The 14,600-nt window shown below is 38.9% G+C and overlaps 1 protein-coding gene across 1 annotated transcript; it reads left to right on the top strand.

The window, feature by feature from the left end:
• Positions 1–5,963: 5,963 nt before the first annotated feature.
• LOC307146150 (cytochrome P450 2B12-like) lies at positions 5,964–13,769 on the top strand. Its single transcript, XM_079850008.1, has 9 exons — positions 5,964–6,208; positions 6,369–6,528; positions 7,282–7,434; positions 7,752–7,912; positions 9,659–9,832; positions 10,128–10,269; positions 13,092–13,279; positions 13,352–13,493; positions 13,581–13,769. Exons 1-9 carry the CDS (start codon positions 6,014–6,016, stop codon positions 13,763–13,765), a joined length of 1,500 nt encoding a protein of 499 aa, XP_079706134.1. The 5' UTR covers positions 5,964–6,013; the 3' UTR covers positions 13,766–13,769.
• Positions 13,770–14,600: the final 831 nt, after the last annotated feature.

Here is a 14,600-nt window from a genome sequence, read left to right as displayed (position 1 = left end):
TATTCGGCCCGAACCCAAAGTACTCCCCCTGTATTCCAGGCTGTGGAAGGACAAGCCGAGAGTGAGTAAAGGGATGCTGAAAACTGTCAAGGAATGTTAGGTGAGTTGACAGAGTGAATAAATATATGCTTCCTCTCATGTTGATAGGGTAGACAGTAATTATTTGATGACAAGTTGATTGGATTGATTATGTGAACGTGCTCCTCCTGAACTTTGTTTATAAAACATCATGTGTAGATTCCGCCATCGCGTCTGTTATAGAAGATATCGACAGCGCATTCATTTTAAAAGAGGAACAGAGAACCGCGATCAAGGCATTTGTCGATCGGAAACATGAATGAAAAACATACGTCACTTACTCCATTGCTCTGATTGGTTGTAGGTCTATCCAATTGAGTGCAGAGGCATTTTCCTTCCTGGTTCGGTTGAAACACTCCCCATAATCACAGCCCAATGGAGCAGTATCAGACTCACTAGAATCTGAGTATGACGACGTCAGGCTAGGTCAATCATATATTCATGGGGAAAAAAATCTGTTTCAATATCCTTTCAATGGTTAAAGTCCCTGTAAAGTCAAAATTAAGTATGTGTTCTGAGTTTGTCACACAATAGAAAAATGTGTTATTAGCCACCCAGCCAAATTTGAATGATAAAAAAAGCCGGCAAGTACATAAAATAAGCAATCAAAATCTCAAAAAAATGAGCAGTAGTCTCTGCTCTCAAATGTTGGGGGCGTGTCCGCTGGCTACGCTGAAACCATGCCCACTCGCGGGAAAGCTGCCATCACCACACTCAACTGTCACTGCTACAGCTGGAATGGATGCCCCTAGCAGCTTAATTGGCCAAGGCGGGAGATAGTCGGTTCGGCCCCATTCACCAGTAACAGCGGATTATCAGCGAATCCCAGTTGTCTCCGACGAAAGTTTATAAAACTATCCTGTGTAAAATGATCACTACAGAGGCGGGTTTTGGCGGTGATCCTCAGCTCTCCATCAAGGTGGCTCTTCACAAAATTAATCCACCTCTTCTTGATGTGATCGTTTTTCGTAAAATTTAAATAAGGACACTGATCTGTTTTGTACGTGATCGCATCCAGGTAGTACGCATTTCCGTGACGAAGGCATAGCTAGCTAGCAAACTGTAGGCTGTAGTAACTAATAGTACTGACAGTAACTTGCGATTGAGCGGCAAACTGATGTGAATGTGCTCTATTTATATTGTTAGGTGAGGGGCCAGCCTCAGTGGCTCCAGTGCGTCATCAAGTAGGGGCGTGTCCAGGAGCTCAGGGACTCCTGTGCGTCATCGAGCCCCTGTTTTAGCTCTGTCCAAAAAATCCGTAACACAGCGATGGTGAAAAACTGTTTAACGGTCTAACTCCACAATTCAGTACTTCAAAGTTCACAGTCTTTGTAATATGTTTTAGCAATACATTTCTAACATTTATAATGTGTTTAGAATTTTTTTTAGAATTGCCTTTACAGGGACTTTAAGGGAATTTTCCCATGCCTGACAGCACTGGTCAATGGATTGATCTCTATGAAGTGAAACAACAGATACCATATATATGTAATTTGAGTAAAAAAATAAATAAAGATATCGTTTGATAAGTGCTGATTGAAGTCCTTGAAATCCAAAAAAAGTAGTGCTTAAAGTCCTTGAAATTCCTGGAATTTCATTTTACAGAATCTGTACAAACCCTGTTAAAACTCATCTTTGATCTCCAAAATGACATTGAAAAAAAATCTTCATTCCTTAAAATATCTTGAATGTAACTCAACACCCTTGCCTTGTTTAGTATACGCGGTTCTATGAATATGCAAATTAGCCCCGCCTCCAATCACTCACTCAGCTCAGAGATCCACTCGTTGACGATCACACATTGATCTGATTGGATACAAGGTAGTTTGTGACGTCAGAAACACCAGCGATTTCAAACCGCATTTTTGAGACTGCCTTTGGTTCACTGCAGTTTTAAGGAGAAAATACTCAGCAATGGTGTCGACTTATGAATTTGCACATGGTTTGTCTTAAAGCATATTAAAAACACTACAGAGACATATAAACAACATTAAAAGCTTGATTTTCAGCACAGGGTGACTTTAACTATAGCCTTTTAGCAAAAGTCAGTGTTTCTCAGTATTTCATTGTGTTCTCTGTAATTAATTTCTTTCGTCAGTCAATTGAACCTTAACATTGTAGGGGAATTATAGTTAGACCACATAAAGAGACCAATATGCTCAATGAAGGCCATTCAAGGTCAGTCAGTTGACAGAGTTCACCGTCATTTCTACTGCTTCTGATAGGTTAACAGTACAGATAACTTTTAGCAACATCCAAACATGGTATTCTGTTATTTACTCAAATTAGGTTATATAAGGACACAGTCTTTGACACACCTATATACGTAAGAAACTCTGGTAAGAGTCACAGATTAGTCATAGATTTCAGAATGACTCTTCGAAGGCGAAGGTTGAGTTTTTATCAGGAATTCACTGAAACAGAAGAGCACAGAGCACTGAAAAAATCTTCTACACACGATTCACAGTCATATTTTAACATATAGTGATCAATGGTACTTTAAACCCTAAAAAGAATTAAACATACTAAGTATGCATATGCGTTAGTGGATACATGTAGTGTGTTAATGACCTTAATGAACATAGACACAGTTGTCTTTTCAAGCTATCATGAAAACAGCAGAATAGAGTGAATAGGAATAAAGTTCAAACTGACAATTCTGTTTCTACAAAATATCTCTAGACTCTTGAATAATTTGGTTGTATGAGTAAATCAATTAATTACAAAACAAGTTAATATTCTCTGGAAGGGGGGCTAAATGAGTAAACACTGATATGGGTCAGAAACAGAAATATCCGAATAGAGAGACTGGTTTTAAGAAAACTATAATTTTCCAATTCATTATATAATACAAGAGAAGGGATTATAAATACATCTCCTTCAATATCCATTGTATCCAAGTAGATTTAGCTTCACTTAATTTAATTCACTTAAATACTTTTTTTTTTTAAAAAGTTTGTATTTAGTTGGATGTATACTATATTATTTATTTATAATTACAACTATTTAATTATAATTACTTAATTTATTTTTAGAAATTACTTTTCACTATTTTTTTTTATTTTTTAGAATTGTTACGTCCCTCGTTAATTAGTTGTTATTTGTCTAGGAATATTATTAGACATAAAAGTTTTGCATGTATGTGTCAATACAGTAACAGCAATTGCAAAAGAAAAGGAATGGACAAGAAACCAACAACTTAGTTGAAAGATTTAATTCTTCAGCTGCAATAAAGTGAAGTAGCCTTAAAGACATTCGTTCCAATGAACTGCCGTAGACAAGGCGACATCTAGTGTATATATATCTATGCACCAGTCTGCGTACACGTCACACACCAGGATGCGCGCGCGCCCTCAGATCACTTGGACGTGGCTGTGTATAAGAGGTAAAAACGATATAAATACTGTTCGTTTTCTCACACAAACCGCTCGTTTCGTGTCTTAGGCCATCAATGTGTACTTACGATGGGGAATTGTTTAATTTGGATGATGGGGAATTGTTTTAATTTGGACTCTGTGCATGCTCTTTGAGACAGTGACCATAGACCTGCATTATACGACTGACAGACAAGAACGGTTTGACCTAAAAATATCAAAATTGAAACTACTGCGGAAAAAAAGACACCTACATCTTGGATGCCCTTGAGGTAAGCTAAAACATACCAAAATTTAATTTCAAAGTGAACTATCCCTTTAACGATTCTGAGGTCTTCTGTTGTTTATTTCCATCTCTGTTATTACTGAGCCATTTGCTTATGGTTCTCTCTCTCCATCTCAGATCCTAATTTCCCATCTCAGTTTGGGGGTGTGAGTCCAGGCTCTCGATCCTGGGAGCACGGCGGTGCTGCTCCGTATTCCCTGTCTCCATCCTTCATGCCCTACCGTCTGCCGCCCTACATGCAGCAGCCCAACAAACCCTTCATCTCACAAGGTACCTGTTCTCTTCTGTTTGTGGGACATGTTGAGGATAAAACATTCAAACTTTATGCATGTGTATGTCCAAAGTAACCATGGAATTTTCAATTTCTGTCAACATGAAACATGTTTGCATATCTTTTTTTTATTTTTGCTTTAGCTTGGCAAATTAAACATAGCGATCAAATAAGTCAATTATGTTGTGCCAAAGACCTTTCCTATAGCAAACCAAGAAAGACAAATAAAAAAAAATCAAGAAAACGCAAACCAACATGATGTGTTGCCTTTTTATTATGTTTTATTATTTTAGAGGAGTCCTGCATAATTGTCTTAATGTCACAATATAAAATAATTTAAAATAAAGTCATCATGAAATGGAAATGGAAGTTGTGATAGTCTTTTCTTCCCTATTGTGACGTATATACCCGAGTGAAACGGCTTCTCGAACAAGAGCAAATGTAGGGCGGGGCTTGAGGAGTTGATGGATGGTTGTGGTTTGCTATTGGTGGAGCTCATGTGAGTGACAGGTTGCCCCGCCCACATCATCAGAGAAGAGAAGAGATGTCACTGCAAGAGAGATGGAAAGTTATTTTGATTCAAGATTAGGAGGGACATGAGTAAAAAAAAAAAAGATGTGCATGAATAAATACAGCAATCTTCCATAAAGAAATAAGAATTGTCAATTTTGATTTCATGTTGACTATAATGTTGGTAAAAGTTGGCTTCATTCTCTTTATGTAGAATAGTATTTAATTAACTTATTTTTGATTATGACCTGGATATGTTTTCAGGACATTTCTGTTTATGTTATTTGTGTTGTTGTAATTATTTGATGTGTACAAACTGATGTTATCCATAGACATGAAGTTAACTCTGAATATTCATTCTTCTTGATAGTTTTTTACACTGAGAAATCAGGAAAAGTGTCTGCTCATAACTGCACATTTCTTCTCCTCTTGCAGGTTCAGTGGTGGCAAATCAACATTACCCACTTATTCAACACGGCCGACACGGCAATCTCAACTACATTCAGCAGAAGAAATGAAGAAATGACACTTTACTTTGTAAACCAATGCCCAAGGTCCTTATAGAAAAAAGACTAACTTTGCATCATTTGGAAACTTTTTAAAATGGATTTTATCATTTTTGTACAGTTTTTATGTTTTATTTTCCTTTTATTTCTGTGTGTTTCATCACATTGATTTGTGATACAAAATGTCAAATATTTTAATACCCCTAATTTTGGAGGTTTTTTTTATTTTATGTGTAAAATAAGGATTTAAAATGTATTCACTTTATTTTTATTAGCCGTATTCCTATTTTGCTTGCATAAGGACAAAGGCTTTAGATAGGAAAATCAAACATAACGACCCAATAAGACAATTATGTAGTGCCAAAATCTTCCCTATAGCAAACCAAGAAAACAGACCAAAAAGAGCAGAAAAAAAACTAAGAAAAGACCAAAAAAATAAATAAAGAAAAAGCAAAACAACATGCTGCTGTGTTGCCTTTTATTTTCTATATATTTTTTAGTACATTTTTTTAATGCTTCAAAATGTATAAAATGATATTGCATGACTATGCAACAATCTGACCTGAAAACCTTGCTATAATTTTACTGTCACCGTTACACACCTTTTTTCCAGACCTTTTGCCTAATCAATAACAAAGAAGAGATTAGGGTGTGGACTTGCCCGTTTCCACTGGCATGTTGGCATGCTGGCATGCTTTGAGCTAGTCAGTTATTTACTAAACTTGCCCCACTTTGCAATGAATTAACGTCTTCCCTTAGATCTAGCTAGTATGTTTATAAAGGGGAAATTTGTGTTTTGCAGAAGTATAATCATCTTCATACCTTGATTGTTTAGAACCTTGCAGCATTAATAGTAATAACTAATATAACTATTTCACAAGCATGAGCTGGCATGTCAAACTTACTCTCTCACTGTCTCCTCCCTCTTTCGCTCTGTTTATAAAGCCCACAGTCGTCCACTGCTCTTGTGTTCGTCTTGAAAGCAATCATGTGGGCGACTCTCATGAAGTTAGACCTGGCCTCTGTAGGCCTGGCTCTGTTTCTGGGCTTGATCTTTCTGGTTCTGTTCGAGATCATCAGGATTAATTCCTACAGAGGTCGAACTCCTCCTGGTCCCAGACCTCTACCTTTTGTGGGTACCATACCATATTTTCTGAAGAACCCAATGGAGTTTCTGAGATCAGTGAGTCATTGCTTTGAGCTTATTGTACAGAGGCTTTGTTTTTGTGCAAAGGTATCTTATGTTCTCCTTGTGCTTGAGCTATGTTGACTTCGCTCGCAAGTGAGATGATGTCTAAACCACTTAAGTTGTGTTGAAGTGCTGTGAAATCTTCTCTGAGTAGATGCCTCAGTATGGAGAGATGACCACTTTGTATCTCGGGAGGAAGCCAGCGATAATCCTCAATACAATCCAGGTCACGAGAGAAGCCCTGGTCCAAAATGCTTCATCTTTTTCAGGAAGGCCACCTGTACCACTTCCAAACTGGATCAGTAATGGATATGGTCAGTAATACATTGTATTAATTGTAGGGTACTAGCACTGTACATCCAAGTTTTGATGAAATGGAAAAAGGGAAATAATTTTTGATAGTTGCCATAACTAGCCCTGCTGGAAAATGAAGCTAAAAGTTTCTTACATGGTTTTTATAGTCTTCTGAAGCTAGTCTTGATCAGTGGAGCAACCAGCCAGTGAAGTTGATATTTGAAACCTCTCAAGACCAAGGGCATAGGTTTGGTCTCAGCTTTGGTGGGGACATCTTCAGTTGGAACAATATCCTGGGTAACATACTATCACCAGTTAATACTATTTTCCACAGTAGAATCTGCATTTGAAAGCCTGGTCACTACCACTGCTAGTTTGTGTGGCTAGTTATTTTGCCTACTTACCCTCTGCTTTATGACAAAGCTTCGAATGTCCTCTTTCTTCTTCTTGGATGGCATTGCTGATCTACAAAGCACAAAAAGGGGCAAACGTACATGCTGAAGGGCAAAGGGAATATTAAATGTTTTACTCTGGCCTTTTATGGGTATTGGCAGACATCCCTGGTAACTTACCGTTGTCGTCGATACACCCGCTCGTTTGTCTGCCAGTGCAAGCACAAAGTAGTCTGTGCTTTGACACTCTCCTGTGCGTGTAGCATGTCAAGATGTTTGGGGCTGGTAGACCTATGCATCTGTTTAAGTTGTCTGTCTTTCTTTGTTCAACTTGTCTGTGTATTTCCTCGTAACTCTGAAGGTCTGTTCTCTTTCCATCAGGTATAATAATGGTCACATTTGGTCACACCTGGAGGCAGCAGAGACGGTTTGCTCTGCACATGCTCAGAAACTTTGGCCTGGGAAAGAAATCTGTGGTGGAACGCGTGGCCGAGGAAAGCAGTTACCTGCTTTCTGAAATGCTCAAATCAGAAGGTTATGGAGGATTTTAATCTGTGAATGTTTTCAATGTTTAGAGGTGCTGTACTCTGTCATGTCCCACCTCGTACTTGAGTCAAGTTCTAAACAAACTTTAAACATGCTCTTTTACGCAAGCATGTAGACATGAATTCTTAATCAAAACCTTTTAAGTCCATAGTCCCATTGTGCCTTAGTATTCAGGTTAGCTTCATATGCCATTAAAACAAATGTGTTATTCAGCAAGCCAGCTATAATTTCAACATGTGGAGTTTCTCTTTATACTATTAAAATACTCCTTGCCAAAAACTAACACAAGATTTTCTTTGTTGAAGGCAAGCCTTTCAACCCCCAACATCCAATACAGAATGCTGTTTCTAACATTATCTGTTCCATCGTCTTTGGGGATCGGTTTGACTACGATAACAAGCGCTTCGCATACCTTCTGAAAATCCTGAAGGAGAACAGTTATCATACAGGGTCACTTGTTGGGCAGGTATGAGCAAGTGTTAAAATTGTTTTTTGCTTAACTGTCCAAGTATCCAACCAGATCTTGCTCTACTGTCTGCATTCCCATAGGTTGTCGACACATTGCATTGTTAATTTTTAGCAATAATTTTTGTGTCACATTTGTGTGGCATTAGAACCTCAGCTTTCTGAAAGTTAGTGCTCCTATTGCTTTTTTGGTGTAAATGGCTGTCATTTTCATCACCAGCACTACCTACATCAAGGTTGTCTCCAATTTTGTGTATTTGCTTGTTAAAACCATCAACAAAGGGAACTACTTGACCAGAGTCCAATCCTGATCCTGGAGGTCCACCTTCGTAAGGCTGGAAGCTTACGCTGCTATTTTGAACCAATAATCGGAACAAAAGGCAGTTGAAGGATGACGTGTATAATTCAAATATTTATCTGACTCCAATATAATGAATCTGACTCCATTAAAGTTGTTGTTATTATTTAACCTGTTATTTTTTAAAGGTGAAGGTCTTTCTTAGAACTTATAGGAAAACATAGGATTTAACCTGAACGTAACGAAAGATATAATCACTTTAGCTTCAACATCATCAGTGATAAAAGGAAAGATTCTCAAAGCCTTTAAAGCATGCAAAGTTATTTATTAAGTTACATGTTTAAATATACAGACAGTAGAATGAAACAACATACTGTATAGAAAACTTTTGTAACAAATAATGCACTGTTGTGCAGAAGAGGCTGGAAAAGCCTTTCTCATAGTATGAGGTTACGCACCAGTGTGCGGGAGTGGCGGGGTTAAAGTCTTTCTCCTAGATCAGCAGTTGCCTTTCCATCTTATACCCTGAGCAAAGCATTGTTAAACATGAGTGGAATACCAACACCAAAACTGACCGACAGGAAACCAAAAGATGAGGCAAATGGGTGGTGATTAAGAGGGGGAGAAGAACATTAACAATCTCAATGTATGTTTAAGCAATAGTACCTAGATTGTATATTAGGATACTTTAATATCTCTATTAAGTTCACCACCGTTCATTTCAGTTTATAAGCTGTCAGATGAGACCAAACATGGCATAGTTACATATTAGAACACACTATTAAATAAACAGCATGTAGTTGAAAGCACATGTCCTGTGAAGCAAATGGTACAGACGTGTCATTGAGGTGCAAACGACTCTGTCTCTCCAGAAAGAACCTTCCTGTGCCTGGAGTGTCCCAACAGTCCTCCACTAGCATATTGATAAAATCCCCTTGCACTAGATAGGCATTAGCATACTGTGATGATGAAGGCCATTGTGCCACGTTTAATTCATATGTATACCTTTAAAAGGATTTCTGAAGTACTAGAGTAGTAAAGAGTTCTGTCCATATTTGCTCAGCCCTACAAGAGTTTAGCTCAAAACACTTCTTAAACTCACAAAGCTTATGAAGGGCTGCATCCAAAATTGCATACTTCCCACTATATAGTAGGTGAAAAACAGTATGTCAAATTCACAGTATTCATAGAACAAAAAGTACCTGGATGTATTTCCAGCTAGATTTTGAAGGGTGCATCCAATAGACACTTTACTATCCCAAAAGGCGACTGGAGAGTACTTGTTTAATGCTCAGAAAGTAATTACTCAAAAGAAGTATCTACTCTGAGAGTATGTGATTTAGGATGCAAAAATTGGAAGTAACTTCTAGGCAGGTGTTTTGGAGCAGGTTGAAACTAAACTTCTGCTGTTAATGCCGCATAGTTATCTGTAGCCTTTTTCTTTTCCAGGTGTTTAACTTGCTTCCCATCATCAAACATTTCCCAGGGCCACACCAGAAAATCTATCAGAATGGCGAAGAGTTGAAGGGTTTCTTCAGGGAATCAGTCAAAGCACACAGAGAAACTCTGGATCCAGACAGTCCACGAGACTTCATTGATGCCTACCTGCTGGAGATTGAGAAAGTGAGATCATCACAACCAACCATTCAAGAAACTGTTTAATCCACTCTTTGATGGTATTTACTATTTGGAAAGGTGGCAGCGATTTTGCCAAGTAACACATGTTCTTGGATGAACATCTTTTGTTACAAACTACCCCTTAAATTTGAAGATTCTTCAAGCCCCAATTCCATTTCTAACCCTTATAGGAATTTTGTTCCAGGACCAACAATATCCTACAAGGTGAAATCACGGTAGGCTGCTTGATAACTAGATATGCATGGATCAATTGAAACGCTTTTTGTTTTCCTTGGAGCAGCAAAAGTCCAACGAGGACTCCACGTTTCACGAGGAGAACATGATTATGTCAGTAGCTGATTTGTTCATTGCTGGAACCGACACCACATCGACCACCATCAGATGGGGGCTCATCTACTTGACACAAAACCCAGATGTACAAGGTACTTAGGATTAACACTGCATGTTAATGGGAATGCATGAACTGATAAATGTATATCTTGCATGCTCTGTAATTCGCTTTGGAAAAAGCATCTGCTAAGTACATAAATGGAGATATAAAGGTGATAAGTAAAGTGTTCTGTTCTTTTGCATGCATTTTAAGGGGTTTCTGCATTTTAATTCTGTCTCTTCTATCAAAGTCAAGTCAAGTATATTTGTATAGCGCTTTTCACAATACAGATTGTATCAAAGCAGCTTCACAGTATTAAATTAAAATAATACAACAAGGTTTGTTTCTAGTGGAATTTATTGATTGATAAAATTAAATTAAATATCCCCAAAATATCCGCAACTGAGCAAGCCAAAGGCAACAGTGGCAAGGAACCGAAAAACTCCATCAAGTAAACTAATGGTGACCTGAAACTCCATCAGGTGACCTAATGGAGAAAAAAAAAAAAACCTTGGGAGAACCCAGGCTCAGTCGGGGCCAGTTCTCCTCTGGCGTTTATGAACTAGAGGCCGGATTGTAGTTTGAACTGTAAGATTAAAAATACGGACCAGTGACGTTTTGCTTGACCCCAAAGGAATGTTTCAGTAAGGCAAAGTACATCGATGCTATTATCTGTGACTATTTCATTTACAATAACTGCCTTAGGTGTGAGTGATCTAATGTTTAGAAGACCTAGCTTTAGAAATTGTTTTTGTTCACTAATAGCGAGATTTTCTGTTTTAATAACAATTAGATTTTTTCTAGATCCTGCAGTAGATTTATTATTTGATCTCACTAAACGAGGAATAGACACAGTTTCTATGCAATGTTCTACACTAATATGTATATCAATTAAGTTGGTGCAGCAGAGACTGTAATTTGGACTTTTGGTTACTAGTCAAACGGTATTTAACATCTTGGAGATGTTATCAGACAGAAGATCTGCTCCGATTCTACTTGGGTGTAAGCCATCAGCGTGGAAGAGCCTAGGACGCTCCCAAAACAGATTCCAATTATTTACAAAGAGCAGTTTCTGCTCATTGCACCATGACATTAACCATTCATTTTGCGCGAATAATCTACTGAACTTTTCATGCCCTTGTCGGTACGTGGGAAGCGGTCCAGACACAATGATCGTTATTTCAGGCGATGTGCTGCGTACCGTCTCGATCAGGCTCCTGAAGTCTTTCTTCAGAACCTCCGTCTGCCGCAGCCTGATATCGTTCACTCCCGCGTGCAACACGACGGCTCCGACACGCTCGTCACCGTTCAAGATCTCGGGTACCCGCGCAGCGATATCGAAAACACGAGCACCAGGAAAGCAGTGACTGCGCACCTTACTTTTACCTAACGTAGCGTGGATGTGCCGGACGATGGAATCACCGATGATGACAGCATCGCGTTCCGTTTCGCGAAGAGGGGAGAAGCGGTTCTGGGTGGAGATCTCGAAAACCGGGAGGGGGCGGAGAAATTCTTGCTCTGGTCCTGGCTCGCGTCTTCCGCTGCGGAACCACCCAGGCTTCGTGGTGGTGTGTCGGAGCCGGAGTGAACGAAACCATGGCTAATCGTGACCTGGGTGCTCGGGACCAATGCTGAGAAACGCACGGAGTAGACGAGGTCGGGGTCAGCGGATTACTAATGTTAGTCACTGATTTGTGTGCATCGGAGCGTGATGTTTCAAGAGCTAAACGCCGGTCTCTAATCGACGCATCGGCGCGTGCTGATTCAAGAGCTAAACGCCGGCTGGCTTGTCTCTCTAAAAGGTCGCAGATCTGCTGACAGCAGACAGCACCGCGTGCAGCTCGAATGTGTCCTCACCTGCACCAAAAGGTAGACAACATACATCTGATATATTCACCATTTTAACAGATGGACAGTAAGTTAGCAATGACGCTACCAGTGATGCTATCAATATTAATACTAATTTATGACTGAAGTCTTGGATATAATCCATATTTTTAGTGGTACGGGTATAATGTAGACGCACGATAGCCGAGAAAATGTTCGTTTGTAAGTGAGTGTAAAGAAGACGCGCTCAGCCGTGACCCACAGGTGAAAACCGGTGTTGGGTCACAAATCGGCTTGAGACGCGTCTGCTCAACAGTTGTAACTATGAGGTTTGAGCAGCCGTGCTTCTCAGTGAGGAAAAGTAGAAAATGTTTGTTATAAGTGAGTTTAAAGAGAAAAAAATCATGGATTATGAATCAAATCGATAGAGCTCCAAACACAAACAATGCGTTCAGACGCGACGCATGCGCAGATCAACAGTAAGTTAATCAGGAATTAGGCGTGCCAATTGCTTTGTCAGTTAGTCAATTGCTTTGCTTAAGAAACAGATCAAATTTGAGTCATTATTCACTGAAAATCCCCTCCACAGCTCTCAAATCTCATTTGTGCATATTCAAACTTGGCTTGGCATGTCATGATTGGTTTTGAGATGCACCAAGACCTTCTTGCATACATATGCACAAATGTATATTTTACCAGTTGCAAGTTCATGGTTCCCCTGTTGGTTTTTTGTCGCAATGAAGAGTTCTGCTCTCTAATATTGTTTTTTTTATTTTGCTTCAAAGCTCTAGAGTCCAAGTTTTGCACTTTAAGTAGCCAAATGGAAATGCTGAATTGGAAAAAATACTGCATAATTTGTAAACGCATCTACGTTTATACAGATTTTCCTTGTAGCACACAGGTAGCCCCATCCCAAACACGCCATTGTTTGAGTTAGAGTAAGCTTTTAAAGCGCCACAGTGTTTCATTAAGTCAACCTTCCAGTTGCTTACTTGTTGTGTTTTAACACTGAGAAATGTACACACATGAACATTAATGATGTTACAGAGCGATGTCATGAGGAGATTGTTCGGGTGTTGGGTTACGACCGCTCTCCCAGCATGGATGACCGTGACAAACTACCGTACACCTATGCCACTGTTCATGAGTTTCAACGCTTTGGCAACGTTGTACCATCTGGCTTGATTCATGAAACAACTCAGCCCGCAAAACTAAGAGGATACGACATTCCCAAGGTAATGAATGGAGCCTGGATGTGTTGTTTTTCTTGATTGAAATTGTTCCACTAACAAACATCATCTTTCTAGGGCACCGAGATACTGACTAACTTAACAGCAATTTTAAGTGATAAGGAGCACTGGAAGTATCCAGACACTTTTAACCCAGAGAATTTCTTAGATGATAATGGACAATTCTTCAAACCAGAGTCTTTCCTCCCTTTCTCCTTGGGTGAGTCACCTGTGACTACGATACCAGTAGACCCAAGAGCAAAGCCAACTAGGTTAAAACCCATTGTGTTTTATCTCTATTTATCAGGTCCGAGGGTATGTCTCGGGGAGACTCTAGCTAAGATGGAGCTCTTCCTCTTCGTCACTTCTCTCTTACAGCGGATTCGTTTCTCCTGGCCGCCTGGTGAGCCGCAGCCAGACATGAATGGGATTGTTAGTGTGGTCCGCTCTCCTAAGCCATACAACATCATCTGCCACAGCCGAGGTTCCTAAGATTGACCATCAGTAACCTTTCCTGCATTAATGGAGTTTCCAAAGCTTCCGTAGCTGGTTTAGACAGCTTTAAAACTACTTGATGTTAATATTTTAGCTAAGGAATTAGATTAATAGTTATGGATGCTATACTATTTGTTGTAAAGTGTAATCCCTGAATATCACAATAAATTACTGCAGTGTTGTAATACTACTGTAAAGCTTTGTTTCTCTCATGATGTAATCTCTCATGTGATAGCTTATATTACTACAGACAAGCCCGGACAGGTCTACACTAGATGTATTCACGTGGAGCTGTAACACACCCTGTTAGTGTGCATGATTGAAACTGGCTGAGTTCATGCATCATGTACGTCATGGTACTATATCTATATGCCACCAGAAATCTATTCATATGAGTGGAGAAAAAACACAAATGCTTTAAAATCAAAGTTTTCATTTAATGCAGATCCTTTTTGACAATATTTTATCAAACCTACAGTGTCATTTTAGCAGGATGCATGTATTGTATTGTATCCAAATGTAATAAAATAAATCTTATTAAAAAATAAATTCTTGTGAACATTTCTTTTAAAACAATTGAAGATTTAAAATGTAAATATTAGTATATAAAGTTATAATCAATCATATAAATCTCATACTCTTAAGACTAAGGAAAACAACCCACGAGTTGCCTAATCAGTTCATACAACTTCCTGAATTTTACAGATATTTCCTGATTTGTGCGTGACCACATACAAGAATTAAGTGCTTTTGTGGTCTTCAAAGATGCAAACACAGCGATTTCTATAATATATTTTAGAGTAAAATTTTTCATCTGGTCAAAAGTAAAAAA

The sequence above is a fragment of the Squalius cephalus genome (genome assembly GCF_949319135.1).
Source record: "Squalius cephalus genome assembly, chromosome: 18".
Lineage (NCBI taxonomy): Eukaryota > Metazoa > Chordata > Actinopteri > Cypriniformes > Leuciscidae > Squalius > Squalius cephalus.
Note: the sequence above shows the minus strand (reverse complement) of the source record. Positions and strands in the feature narration are given on the sequence as shown.